The sequence below is a fragment of the Heterodontus francisci genome, chromosome 31, assembly GCF_036365525.1.
Source record: "Heterodontus francisci isolate sHetFra1 chromosome 31, sHetFra1.hap1, whole genome shotgun sequence".
NCBI lineage: Eukaryota > Metazoa > Chordata > Chondrichthyes > Heterodontiformes > Heterodontidae > Heterodontus > Heterodontus francisci.
Genome location: NC_090401.1, coordinates 25,271,815 through 25,285,358, shown reverse-complemented (window position 1 = coordinate 25,285,358; position 13,544 = coordinate 25,271,815). Strand labels below are relative to the sequence as shown.

The window sequence follows — 13,544 nt, the reverse complement described above, 5'->3', positions numbered from 1 at the left end:
GCAAAGCACTTTGGGATACCCGGAGGTTGTGAAAGGAGCTATATAAATGCAAGTCCTTCTTGACATGAAGACTCATGGATCACTTAACATCTGGAGCAACAATGGGTCATCAACCTGAAATATTAAATTTGTTTCTCTCTCCACAGATGCTACCAGACCTGAGTATTTTAGCGTTTTCTGTTTTTTATACATAATAAATTGTTTGTAAGTACAGAACAAGATATCCAAAGAACTCAAAACAGCAGCTTCTTCCACAACAGCTCCACCCAGCCCGATCGCTGCCTGATGACGTGTGGGGTAGCGGTCGCAGGGTGATGACGGAGCGTCCACGCGGAGCCTGCAGACGGTGACGGGATGGTGAAAGTTGGGTACCGGGGTCGCGGGACTATCAACCCGTCCACCTCCAGCACCAACCCCGGTGAGTGCCCTCCACCCAACTCCGGGGCCCAGCCTTGAGGGCTGGCGGACACCAGGCTCAGCCGGCGGGGGAATCAGTGAGGAAAGGAACGAGACTCGGGATTGTTAAAGAGAGGGGGAAGGGGGGTTGGTGGTGGGGCGAGAGGAAGCGAGCGACACCCGACTCGGTTAAAGGGGAGGCGGGGTGGGGAGTGATTGATATAGGGTATGTTAAAGGGGTGGGGGAAGTGTTAAAGGGGTGGGGGAAGTGAGCGACTCCTGGGCCAGTTAAAGGGGTGGTGACCGATATTTTAGGATGGGCTGAGTATTGACACTGCAACTGTGATGTTCCATCGACTTTTGACATTGGAGTTTGGATTCGGGGATTTAGGCTTGGAATGGCTGTTTAGGGTCAAAGGTTAAGCTTTGTGGTCTAGGGTAAAGGGCCATAGATAAAAAGGAGATACTTAAAAGGCTGGCAGTACTCGAAGTGGAAAAGTCACCTGTTCCATGTGGGATACATCTTAGGTTGGTGAGGGAAGCAAGGGTGGAAATTGTGGGGGCTCTAACCACAATCTTCAATCCTCCGTGGATATGGTGGTCCTGACAGAGGACTGGAGGGTTGCTCATGTTACAGTCTTTTTTTTAAAAGAAAGGTGTGTAAAAAGCCCCGCAACTACGGGCCAGTCTGTCTAACATTAGGCATCTGTCTGTCTCAGAAGATGATGGACTGCGCAAGGGGTGTATGTCACTTTTGAGTTGAACATTGTTTGTTGTGGCTGTAGAGACTGACTGCTGAGTGGCAATCCCTTTCAAGGTTGACACAGTTGAGTATGAATATGAGGTTAACTGATATTTTTTCCTTCCACCAGGCTCTGTTATCTGCCATCTGGTCAGTGGTGCAGAAGCATTTAGGGACAATAATCTGGGACAAAATGAATTGGCACTTGGAAGGGTAGAGGCTGGTTATTGGAAGTCAGCATGGATTTTCTTTCCGTAAGCAAAATGCTGTGGATGCTGGAAATCTGAAATACAGGCAGCATCGGTGGAGAGAGAAATACAGCAAATGTTTCAGCTTGCGACCTTTGAACAGAACTGGAAGAAGTTAGAGTATAACAAGTACAGAAGCATGGAAAGAGGGTCGGGGAGGAAAGCACAAAAGGGAAGGCCAGTGATGGGGTGGAAGGCAGGAGTGATTAAATGACAAAAGATATGATTGATTAAAAACAGAAAATGCTGAAAATTCTCAGCAGGTCTGGCACCATTTGTGGAGAGAGAAACAGAGTTAACACTTCAGGTCTGTGACCTTTCATCAGAATTCGAGGTGGAAATGGGTCAATAAAAGAAACAAAAGATGGGTCTAGAGGAGCTGAAAATGACAAAAATGCAGAATCAGTGCCAGCAACTGCTGTCTGAAAAAATGGGAGAAGTGGTTATGATCTGAAGTTGTTGAACTCTGTGTTGAGTCCAGAAGGATGTAAACAGCCAAATCAAAAGAATGAGGTGATGTTCTTTGAGCTTCCATTGAGCTAGAGTATAGAAGGTCAAAGACAGAATAGTCAGTGTGGGAATAGGAGAGTTAAAATGACAAGTGACCATTCAGGGTCACGATGGCAGACTGAACAGAGGTATTTCACAAAGTAGTTATCCAGTCTACATTTGGTCTCCCCCTGTGTAGAGGAGGAAACACAGTAAACTAAATTCAAACTGTCCAAGTAAATCACTGTTTCACTTGGAAGGAGTGTTTGATGCCCTGGACAGTTGGAAGGGAGGAAGTAAAAAGGCAGGTGTTGCATTTCCTGCGCTTGCATGGGAAGGTGCTGTTGGATGAGGAGGTGCTATTGTGAGCAATTGAGGAGCAGACCAAGGTGTCACAGAGGGAAAGGTCCCTTTGGAATGCTGAAAGGGAGAGGAGGAAAAATGTGTTTGGTGGTGGCATCATGCTGGATGTGACGGAAATGGCAGAGGATAATCTGTTGAATGGGGAGGTTGATGGGATGGAAGGTGAGGACAAGGGAAACCTTATGGTTCTGGGAGGGCGGGGAGGTGGTGAGAAAAGGATTTCGGGAAATGGTCAAGGCTACTGTTCCTTGCAGCTTTGGGGCGGGGAAATATATGGTTGATTTATTTTCGTGCATGGCCCCTTTAAATTTTCTGTGTGGCTGTGCACACATGGTAACTTAAAGGGGCTGACAGGAAGTTAAGGGTTGCTGCGTAGCTTACAGGCAACATTGGTGCAGGACCCTGTCAACCACAGTGGAGGGGAAACCTCAATTGAGGGAAAAGGAAGACACATCAGAAGCACTGGTATGGAAGATGGCATCATCTGAACAGATGCAGCAGAGACAGAGAAATTGGGAGAATGGAATAGAGTCTTTACAGGTAGCAGGGTGGGAGGAAGTGTAATCAAGGTAGCTATGAAAATCAGTGGGCTTCTGGTGGGTATTGGTCGACAGCCATTCCCCAGAATGGAGGTAGAAAAGGCGAGGAAGTGAAGATTTGGAGATGGATCATGTGAAGGTGAGGGAAGGATGGAAATTGGAAGCAAAGTTGATGAAATTTTCCAGTTTAGGGAAGAGTAGGAAGCAGCTGATGCTGTCATCAATGTACTGTGAAAAGAGGTGAGGAAGGGACCCTGAACAGGGCTGGAACAAAGAATGTTCTTCGTATTCCATGAAAAGGCCTGCGTAGCAAGGACCCATACAGTTTCCCATAGCAACACCTGTTATTTGGGGGAAGTTTTTGGAGGTAAAGAAGAAGTTGTTCAATGTGAGAACAAGTTCAACCAGGCAGAGAATGGTGGTAGTGGATGGAGACAGGTTGGGCCTTCGTTTGAGGAAGAAAAAGGCACATATTCCATCCTGGTGCTGAATGGCGATAGAGAAACTGACATCCATTGTGAAAAAGAGACAATTAGGCCAGGAAACCTAAAGTGGCAGAGGCTGTCAGAGGGAAAGGTGGGAAGAGGCTGGACATTAGAAAAAATAACGCAATTGAAAGAATCTGCTGGGACAATCCCTCTTTTTGTGGATCTTGGGATGGAGTAGAAGCAGACTGTGGTGCTGGGGGGGTCAATGATGTTAGAGGCCATGGTGGGAGATCTCCAGAGAAGATGAGGTCAGTGACAGTCTGGGAAATGATGGCTTAATGTTTGGAGGTAGGTCATTGTATGGGGGCAGTAGGATGAGGTGTTAAAAGTTGGCATTTAACCTCTGCAAGGATTCTTTTTGTAATTCATTCATGGGATGTAGGCGTTAATGGCAAAGCCAACAATTATTTTCCTTGAGAAGTGGTGGTGAGCTGTTTTATTGAACTGCTGCAGTCTGTATGGTGAAGGTATTTGCTTTATTAAAGGCAAATCGTGTTTGACTAATAATAAAAACAAGAAATGCTGGAAATACTCAGCAGGTCTGGCAGCATCTGTGGAGAGAGAAGCAGAGTTAACGTTTCGGGTCCGAAACGTTAACTCTGCTTCTCTCTCCACAGATGCTGCCAGACCTGCTGAGTATTTCCAGCATTTCTTGTTTTTATTTCAAATTTCCAGCATCCGCAGTATTTTGCTTTTATTTTAGTGTTTGACTAACTTGATTGAGTTCTCTGAGTAAGTAACAGAGAAGGTTGATAAGTGTACAGTAGTCTTCCCCACTGCTCTTTTTGATACATTAATGACCTAGACTTGGCTATTCAGGGCATTAACTCAAAAGTGTGCAGATGACAGTAAACAGTGAGAAGGATAGTAAGACTTTAGGAGGATATAGACAGAGGTGGGTAGACGCATGGCAGATAAAAATTTAACAGAAATGTGAAGTGATGCATCTTAGGAAGAATAAGAAAGAATGAGTCTAAACAAAATGGTACAATTTTAAAGTCAGTGCAGGAACAGAGATACCTGGGCATGTATGTATACACATCTTTGCAGGACAGGTTGAAAAGTCCATTTTAACAAAAGCATATGAGATCCTTAGCTTTATTAGTAGAAGCAAACAATACAAAAGCAAAGAAGTTATGCTAAACCTTTATAAAACATTTGTTGGGCCTTAACTCAAGTATTGTGTTCCATTCTGGGCACCACACTTCAGGAAGAATGTGAAGGCCTTCAAGAGGGTGCAGAAGGTATTTCCTAGAATGGTGCCAAGGTTGCAGAACTTCAGTTATATCGAGAGGTTGTGGTTGTTCAGCTTAGCACAGATATTCGGAGCAGGTTAGGTAGGTAGAGATGTTCAAAATGATTAACTATTTTGACGAGTATATAAGGAGAGAACTTTTCCAGCGGCAGAAGGTCATAGATTTAAGGTGATGGGCAAACGAGCCCAGGGTGGCATGAGGATTTATTTTGTTGTGATCTAGAATGCAGTGCCTGAAAGGGTGGTGGAAGCGCATTCAGTAGTAACATTCAAAAGGGAATTGAATAAATACTTGGAAGTGAAAACAATTTACAGGGCCACTGGGACAGAACTGGCGAGTGGGACTAATTGGATAGTTTTTTCAAAGATCTGACAGAGACAAAATGGCCGAATGGCCACCTTCTGTGCTCTATCGTTCATTGATTCCATGGTTGAGTAGTTTAGGGTTTAAAAGAATAAAGTACTTGAAACATTCCTTGTCTTATGGATCCATTCCATACAACATAGCTCATAACAACTGAGGTGTGGGAAGCAGAGTCTCCCCAAGGTTGTCCCAAAATTATGGGGATTATTTCATTTCTTGCAGACTATTTGTGGGTAGATCCTAACCACTCGGAGCATGTGCTCACAGTGATTGAGCATCTTCTCTCCTCCCTACTCCTAATTCATGAAGGGACTCTTTTTCCCACCCTTTTCTCCTATTTTACAGTGGCACATCCTTTCCCTCCCAGTTCACTAAGGCACTTCTCTCTTCCCTGCTTCCCCTCTCTCCTCTCTTCTTTCACGCCGATGAACTTCACTGCTTCACCTTCACTACTGCTACTGGCATCTACCTGATGGTGTAGCTTTGCCTTGGAGATTAAATTCTGCTGCACGCTGTGGATGGGGTCTTTTGGAAGTGTTAGAAATTTATTGGGTGAGGGAAAGGAAGGGAAGGGCCAGGCCCAGGTTTTACAAATTCTGCAGTAAAGGTTTGACTACTGTCTCCTGGTAGCCCTGATAATGGAGGTATGCACAGTCCTTACAGTGCAATTTCAATGGGAGGACTTGAGAAGCACTATTTATAGTTTGTGTAATCGGAGCAAATTGGTTAACATTTGTTTATAATGTGTGAAAAAACATGATTTCTATTTTCATAGTATTATGAAAATATACCCTCTGGTGTCCCTAGCGTTATGCTGTACAAACAATGGCATCTATTTATTTACTGCTTTTAATGTAATAAAACGTCGCAAGGTGCTTCACAGGGTTATTATAAAACAAATTATGACATCAAGCCTGTAAGGTGATTTTAGGTCAAAGAGTTATGTTTTAAGGAGCATCTTAAAGGAAGAAAGAGAGGTGGAGAGGTTTAGGAAGGGAATTCCAGGGCTTAGGGTCTGGGCAGCTGAAGGCATGGCCACCAATGCTAGCGAAATTGAAATATGGGATGTTCAAGAGGCCAAAATTCGATGAGTGCAGATATGAGAGTTGTGAGGCTGGAGGAGATTGCGGAGATGGGAATGGGCGAGGCAATGGAGGGATTGAATCTGGCAGAATAAATATTGTAAATATAGCACTGACGTGCTTTACTGTTTATTACTCAGGATTTCAGTTGAAATAATTACATCCAAACTGTTAGAAAAATAAAGATTGGAACAATAACCGTGTCATCTCAATGATTATGAAGGTGGCACATGCTATATTTATGCCAAGTAGATTTGGGTGACCTCAGTCCACTTTATTGGTATGCATGAGTCTGCAGCATAAAACTATCTATAATTTAGCAGTCTATTCACAGCCTTACCTCTTCTCTAATCTGGTACTGAATTAAAAAATTTGATAGCTACTTGAGATCAGCCTCTGGGAATGAAACGGATACCAGTCATTGCTGAATCACAGGGCTTTAGGGAGTTAAAAGTCAATTTAAGATTTCTGCAGGCTTGTTGGAGAGAGATTATTTGAAGTAAAAGTCTGAAAAAGCTAAGTCTGTAATTTCCACTAACAGTACTCTTGTTTATCGAGCTTGATTTGAGTTTTTGATGAGGTAATGGAGGGTTGATAAGGGTAATGTGGCTGTGGTGTACATGATTTGCAAAAGGCATTTGATAATGTGCCACATAATATGCTTGTCAACAAAGTTGTAGCCCTTGGAATAAAAGAGACAGCAGCAGCATGAATACAAAGTTGGCTGAGTGACAGGAAATAGAGCAGTGATGAACGGTTGTTTTTGGGCAGGAGCAAGTATATAGTGGTGTTCCCCAGGGGTCAGTGTTAGGATCACTGTTTTTCTTGATATATATTAATGATCTAGATTTGGGTGTACAGGGCACAATTTCAACATTTGCAGATGACACAAAACTAGGAAGTATTGTGAACTGTGAGGAGGACAGTGATAAACTTAAAGAGGGCATAGACTGGTGGAATGGGCGGACTAATGGCAGATGAAATTTAATGCAGAGAAGTTTGAAGTGATGCATTTTGGTAGGAAGAATGAGGAAAGGCAACAAAATAACAGGTATAATTATAAAGGGGGTGCAGGAGCAGAGGGGCTGGGGTGTGCACAAATCATTGAAGGTTGCAGGGCAGGTTGAGAAAGCAATTAATAAAGCATAGGGGATCCTGGGCTTTATAAATAGGGGCATAGGGTACAAAAGCAAGGAAGTTGTGATTAACCTGTATAAAACACTGGTTCAGCCTCAGCTGGAGTATTATGTCCAATTCTGGGCACCACTCATTAGGGAGGATGTGAAGGCATTAGAGAGGGTGCTGAAAAAGGTCACAAGAATGACTCCAGGGGTGAGGAACTTCAGTTACATGGATAAGTTGGAGAAGCTGAGGCCTGTTCTCCTTCAAGAAGAGCAGATTAAGAGGAGATTTGATAGGGGTGCTAAAATCATGAGGGCTCTGGACAGTAGATGAGGGGAAACTTTCTATTGGCGAAAGGTCGAGAATCAGAGGACACTGATTTTTGGTGGTTAGAAAAAGAAGCAACGGCAACATAAGGAAAAACTTTTTTATGCAGCAAGTGGTAAGGCTCTGGAATGCGCTGCCTGAGAGTATGGTAGAGGCAGATTGAATCGAGACTTTCAAAAGAGAATTGGATAATTGCCTGAGAAGAAACAAAATTGTAGGGCTATCGGGAAGGGGAGGGGGAGTTGGATTCAATGAGTTTCTCTTGCAGAGAGCCAGTACAGACATGACAAGCTAAATGACCTCCTGTGCTGTAACCATTTTAAGATTCAATCTCTGCCTCCCCTTCCCTTGCCCACAAAAAACGATATTCTGTTCAGTGATGCTCATGGCTGTGGTTAGTCATACACATTGGTTCAAGGTACCACACGTGTTAAATATATAAGAAACGTCTTGAAAATCTTAGAAAGCTCTACAGCAGAATTGTCCACCATAACCAGGGTCAGGCCCGCCAAAAGTTTCCATCCGGCTTGCTGATGTAAACTGCACCGAGCCATTCCTCATTCTTTCAGGGGTCTGTGATTGCAGATGAAAAATTTTCCATGGTTGTCTTTCAGACAGGCTTTTTAAAAAATTGCAAGTCAGTTTCACAGCTGACAGGTGCTGACATCAGGAATTGCAGTTTCCCAACTTCGGACAGCTTCGGGGTTTTCTGGCGGGTTCTGACTTTTATTTTTTTTTTAAAAGCCCGATGGAAAACCCTGAATCTGTCCGAAGTTGGGAAACCGCTGTTCCCGCTCTCATGTAGCGTGTTAGCTGTGAAACTGACTTGCGATTTTTTTTTTTAACTGACCAGCCATTTGCTGAGTATTCCTGCTCTCTGCAACTGTCAGAGAGAGGGGGACAGAAAGAGAGATGGGGGTCACAGTAGTGGGGTGGGGGGGGGAGGGGTGGGAAAGAGCGTGATCAAGATCATTCCTGACAATAACATCTATCTGGACTATACTGCATCGCTTCAAGTGTGTAGGCAAATAATGACTACTTGTACAGGGAAAAAAAATGCAAGATATCTCACTTAAATCAGTGTCCAACATAGTGAAGAGAAAGTAAGTCAATAAATTAGTCTTCTCATTTAAAGCTTCTTCACAAAAATGTACATTTGTTGTTTTGATTAATAGATAAATTAGTAATGCCTTTATCTTTCTGAAATTGTCTCACTGGCCCCCTATGTAAGACAAAAATTGTAATGTGGCCCTCCCACGTGAAAAGGTTGGATGACGCTGCTCTACGGGATCTGTTCCTGTTCATTAAAAATCACTTAATTAAATTTTGCTGTGTTTATGTTACTTAATTTAAAATTTTTGTTTGTGGTAAAATGATGGAATTATCAGGAGTAGACTGTAATCCATATAGAGGCAGTTTGATTTGTGGAAGACTAGTCAGTTGACTGTATTTTGTTCGTACTTTTGTTTCTGTTCAGATCGGCCCAAAGATGCAGGAGGCCACAGGAGGGACAGGGCAACTATTAAACGTCTGAATTTGTACAGACAGAAAGAACGAAGGTAGGTGTTGCAGTTAATCTTTTGCTGCAAAATTCAGTGAACTAGTTATAGAATGTATCGATAAATAAATAACACTCAAGTCATGCTTCAGTAATCCTTATCGGGTAATCCTGGCTCAATAAAGAGTGCGGGAGGGCATGCCAGGAGCAGCACCAGGCATTTCTAACAATCGGGTGTCAACACGTTGAAGCTCCAACCCAGGACTACGTGCATGCCAAACAATGGAAGCATCATGTGATGCACAGAGCTAAGCGATCCCACAACTAATGGATCAGATTTAAGCTCTGCAGTCCTGCCACATCCAGCCGTGAATGGTGGTGCACAGTGGCGCAGTGGTTAGCACAGCAGCCTCACAGCTCCAGCGACCCGGGTTCAATTCTGGGTACTGCCCGTGTGGAGTTTGCAAGTTCTCCCTGTGTCTGCGTGGGTTTCCTCCGGGTGCTCCGGTTTCCTCCCACATGCCAAAGACTTGCTGGTTGATAGGTTAATTGGCCATTATAAATTGCCCCTAGTATAGGTAGGTGGTAGGGGAAATATAGGGAAGGTGGGGATGTGGTAGGAATATGGAATTAGTGTAGGATTAGTATAAATGGGTGGTTGATGGTCAGCACAGACTCGGTGGGCCGAAGGGCCTGTTTCAGTGCTGTATCTCTGAACTAAACTAACAGGAAGAGGAGGATCCACAAATACCTCCATCCTCAATGATGGGGAAGCCCAGCACATGAGTGCAAAAGGACAAGGCTGAAGCATTTGCAACCATCTCCAACCAGAAGGGTTGAATGGATGATCCTTCTCTGCCTCCTCCTGAGGTCCCTAGCATTACAGATGCCAGTCTTCAGCCAATTCAATTCACTCCACGTGCTCCCAAGAAACGGCTGAAGGTACTGGATGCAGCAATGGCTATGGGCCCTGACAGCATTCCGGCAATAGTACTGAAGACCTGTGCTCCAAAACTGGCTGCGCCACTAGCCAAGCTGTTCCAGTACAGCTGCAACGCAGGCATCTACCCGACAATGTGGCAAATTGCCCAGGTATGTCCTGTACACAAAAAGCAGGACAAATCTGACCCAGCCAATTACCGCCCCCTCCGTCTACTCTTGATCATCAACAAAGTGATGGAATGTGTCATCAACAATGCTATCAAGCAGCACTTACTCAGCAATAACCTGCTCACTGATGCTCAGTTTGGGTTCCGCCAGGGCCACTCAGCTCATGACCTCATTACAACCTTGGTCCAAACATGGACAAAAGTGCTGAACTTCAGAGGTGAGGTGAGAGTGACTGCCCTTGACATCAAGGCAGCATTTGACCGAGTGTGGCATCAAGAAGCCCTAGCAAAAGTCGAGTCAGTGGGAATCGGGCAGGAAAACTCTCCACTGGTTGGCATACCTAGCTCAGAGGAAGATGGTTGTGATTGTTGGAGGTCAATCATCTCAGTCCCAAAACATCACTACACGAGTTCCTCAGGGTACTGTCCTATGCCCAACCATCTTCAGCTGCTTCACCTTCCCTTCATCATAAGTTCAGAAGTGGGGATGTTCACTGATGATTGTGCAATGTTCAGCATTTGCGACTCCTCAGATACTGAAGCAGCCTGTGTCCATATACAGCAAAACCTGGACAACATCCAGGTTTGGGCTGATAAGTGGCAAGTAACATTTGTGCTACAAAAGTTCCAGGCTATAACCATCTCCAACAAGAGAAAATCCAACCATCTCCTCTTGATATTCAATGGCATTACCATCACTGAATCCCCCACTATCAACATCCTGGAGGTTACCATTGACTACAAACTAAACTGGACCAGCCAGATAAATACTGTGACTGCAAAAGCAGGTCAGAGGCTGGGAATTCTGTGGCGAGTAACTCACCACCTGGCTCCCCCAAAGCCTGTCCAACATCTACAAGGCACAAGTCAGGAGTGTGATGGAACTTGTCTGGATGAGTACAGCTCAACAATACTCAAGAAGCTCGACACCATCCAGGACAAAGCAGCCCACTTAATAGGCACCCCATCCACCACCTTCAACGTTCGCTCCCTCCATCACCAATGCACAATGGCAGCAATGTGTACTATATACAAGATGTACTACAGCATCTCACCCAGGCTTCTTCGACAGTACCTTCCAAACCCACGATTTCTAGCACCTAGTAGGACTAGGGCAGCAGATGCATGGGAACACCACTGCCTGTAAGTTCCCCTCCAAGCCACACACCATCCTGACTTGGAATTATATCACCGTTCCTTCACTGTCACTGGGTCAAAATCCTGGAACTCTCTTCTTAACAGCACTACATCACATGGACTGCAGTGGTTCAAGAAGGCAGCTCACCACCACTTTCCCAAGGGCAATTAGGAATGGTACACCCACATCCTGTGAAAGAATAAAAAAAACTCTATTCAAAATAATCCAACTCCATAATTTGATTTCACCAAACTTTATTGATCTGTATCTTGAAAGGGTGAGAGGGAAGGGAGGAGAGGGGAGTGGGATGTTAATAGGACCCTGGTAAGCTCTGGCTTGTGACATCAACTGAAAGACATTTCACCCAGGGGGGGAAAAAAACACCTCCGCCCTCGTCATGATTCAAGTAATCAGTGATGCTGTAACATAAAGCAGTAATGCATGGTGCTAAAGATGTGAAATGTGGGTTTGATTTCTATGCATAGTGCAGATCTCTAAATTTTAACAGCGCCACTGCAAAATTAGTAATTGGATGAAGGGTCTTTTGCAGTCAACTCCCAACAGCATTGACAGATACCTGGCAGAAGGTTACTACATTGACTGCTCAGCTGTGAGATATGATGGAGGTTTTACCATTGTTTTTCTTTCTAGCTTGATCACTGGACTGGTGCCCCTACAATTAAAATAATTTTTTGGATTGGGATGGGTCATCGTTTATTCATACTCAATAATTCCATCCTTATGGCTTATCCACTTTATGGTTTTGCTTCATTTTCTGTGAAGGATGTTAGAACTCTTTCCAGATTTTGTGATGGTGCAATATTCTTCAATATGCACCATCAGCCCCATCTGTTTATGAATCTAGTTTGTATACTTGCACTACTTCACAGTGTATCTACTTCCTTAGCAGTATGAAATCTTTCATGCATGTCTAATCTTTTTTTTTAATCTTCCAAGAAACAAATTTGGAAAAGTCATCAAGCCCCTGCAGTTCCAGTCAACAGTTTCATCTGGCACAATAGCCCGCGTGGAGCCAAATATCAAGTGGTTTGGTGAGTTCATATTTTCCATGCAGAAAGAATGTGGGTATAGTTTTCACTGTTTGACATACAGGCTGTATCTACATAGTGTTCACAGTGTTCACAGTGATCACTGGCACTGAGTGGCCAGAGCCAGTAGAAAACTTTCTGTCTGGAGTTTTACAGTAACTGCAGCTAAAATGAGTCTCTTATACTCTTGTATAGCTGGGAGGGATCTGAAGCAGTAATACAAATCAAGGGGATTCAAAGGAATTATAAGAGTACTTGATTGTAATAATTATAGGTTGTACCAACACCATCAAAGTCTCAACAGAAAACAAAGTAATAGAGGGTTGTCCTATGATGAGAGGCTGAGTAAATAGGGCCTATGTTCTCTGAAGTTTAGAAGAAAGAGAGGTGAACTCAGTGAAACATACAAGATTCAAAAGGGTCTTGATAGGGTTGACACTGCGATTGTTTTCCCCAGCTCGGGAATCTAGAACATGGGGAAAAATCTCAGGATAAGGGGTCGATCATTTAGGACTGAGATGAGAAATTTATTCACTCAGGAGGTTGTGAATCTTTGGAATTCTCTACCCCAGGGGGTTATGGATGCTCCAGTGTTATATTCAAGGCTGTAGTAGACAGATTTTTGGTGTGTTAGGAAATCAACGGATATGGAGAGCAGGCAGGAATGTGAAGTTGAGCCAGATCGTATTGAATGGCGGAGCAGGCTCAAGGGGCCAGATGGTTTATCTGCTCCTGCTTTTTGTTACACTTTTATGTTGATCTAAGTATTTGTGATCAAGGTATGATTGAGTAATAAGGTATTGCACATGTCAGACTCCAGAGGTAATGAGGTTATTTACTGGCTTTTACAGTAACTGAGACCCTTTTTGTTTAAAATAAACAAAGTTTTGGAGTCAATTTTTATGTGTGCTGAATGTTTTATTTTTAACGGTACATATTGATATGTTCGAAACTCAGTAGCAGGAGTTGCTGGGAACAAAGATATGGGGCAGCTGAATTAATCAACCTAGGATGCTTCATGGATGTTTCAATTATGCATCTGATTTTAACGTTTTGTTGTCTGTTTGTTTGAATTGAGCCTTGCACGTGATTTTATTTGTTTATTGTCCCTTGGCTTAGTGTTATTGCTCCTGGGTAATAAGATGCAAACTCTCATCCAAGATTTCCCCACTTCATGGGCTGGATTTTGCATTGGAGGTGGGGCTCCTGGCGCCGGGCCAAAAAACTCTGCCCCCACCCCCTGCACAATCCTCTGGTTTTTCAAGATTTTAGTAGGCAGAATCCCCGTTCCTTTAAAGTCTTTAAAGGGATGGGGATCCTGCCTCCAAGAGCTGC

At 43.8% G+C, this 13,544-nt stretch overlaps 1 protein-coding gene across 1 annotated transcript in view; it reads left to right on the top strand.

Moving 5' to 3' along the window:
* Window positions 1-308: 308 nt before the first annotated feature.
* The window catches only part of gnl2 (G protein nucleolar 2), a 48,799-nt gene continuing 35,563 nt past the window's right edge, over window positions 309-13,544 (top strand). Inside the window, exons 1-3 of the mRNA XM_068011187.1 lie at window positions 309-418; window positions 8,893-8,974; window positions 12,118-12,212. Of these exons, the coding sequence (XP_067867288.1) occupies window positions 355-418; window positions 8,893-8,974; window positions 12,118-12,212 (241 nt within the window). The 5' untranslated portion in view covers window positions 309-354. The remainder of the gene's footprint in view (window positions 419-8,892; window positions 8,975-12,117; window positions 12,213-13,544) is intronic.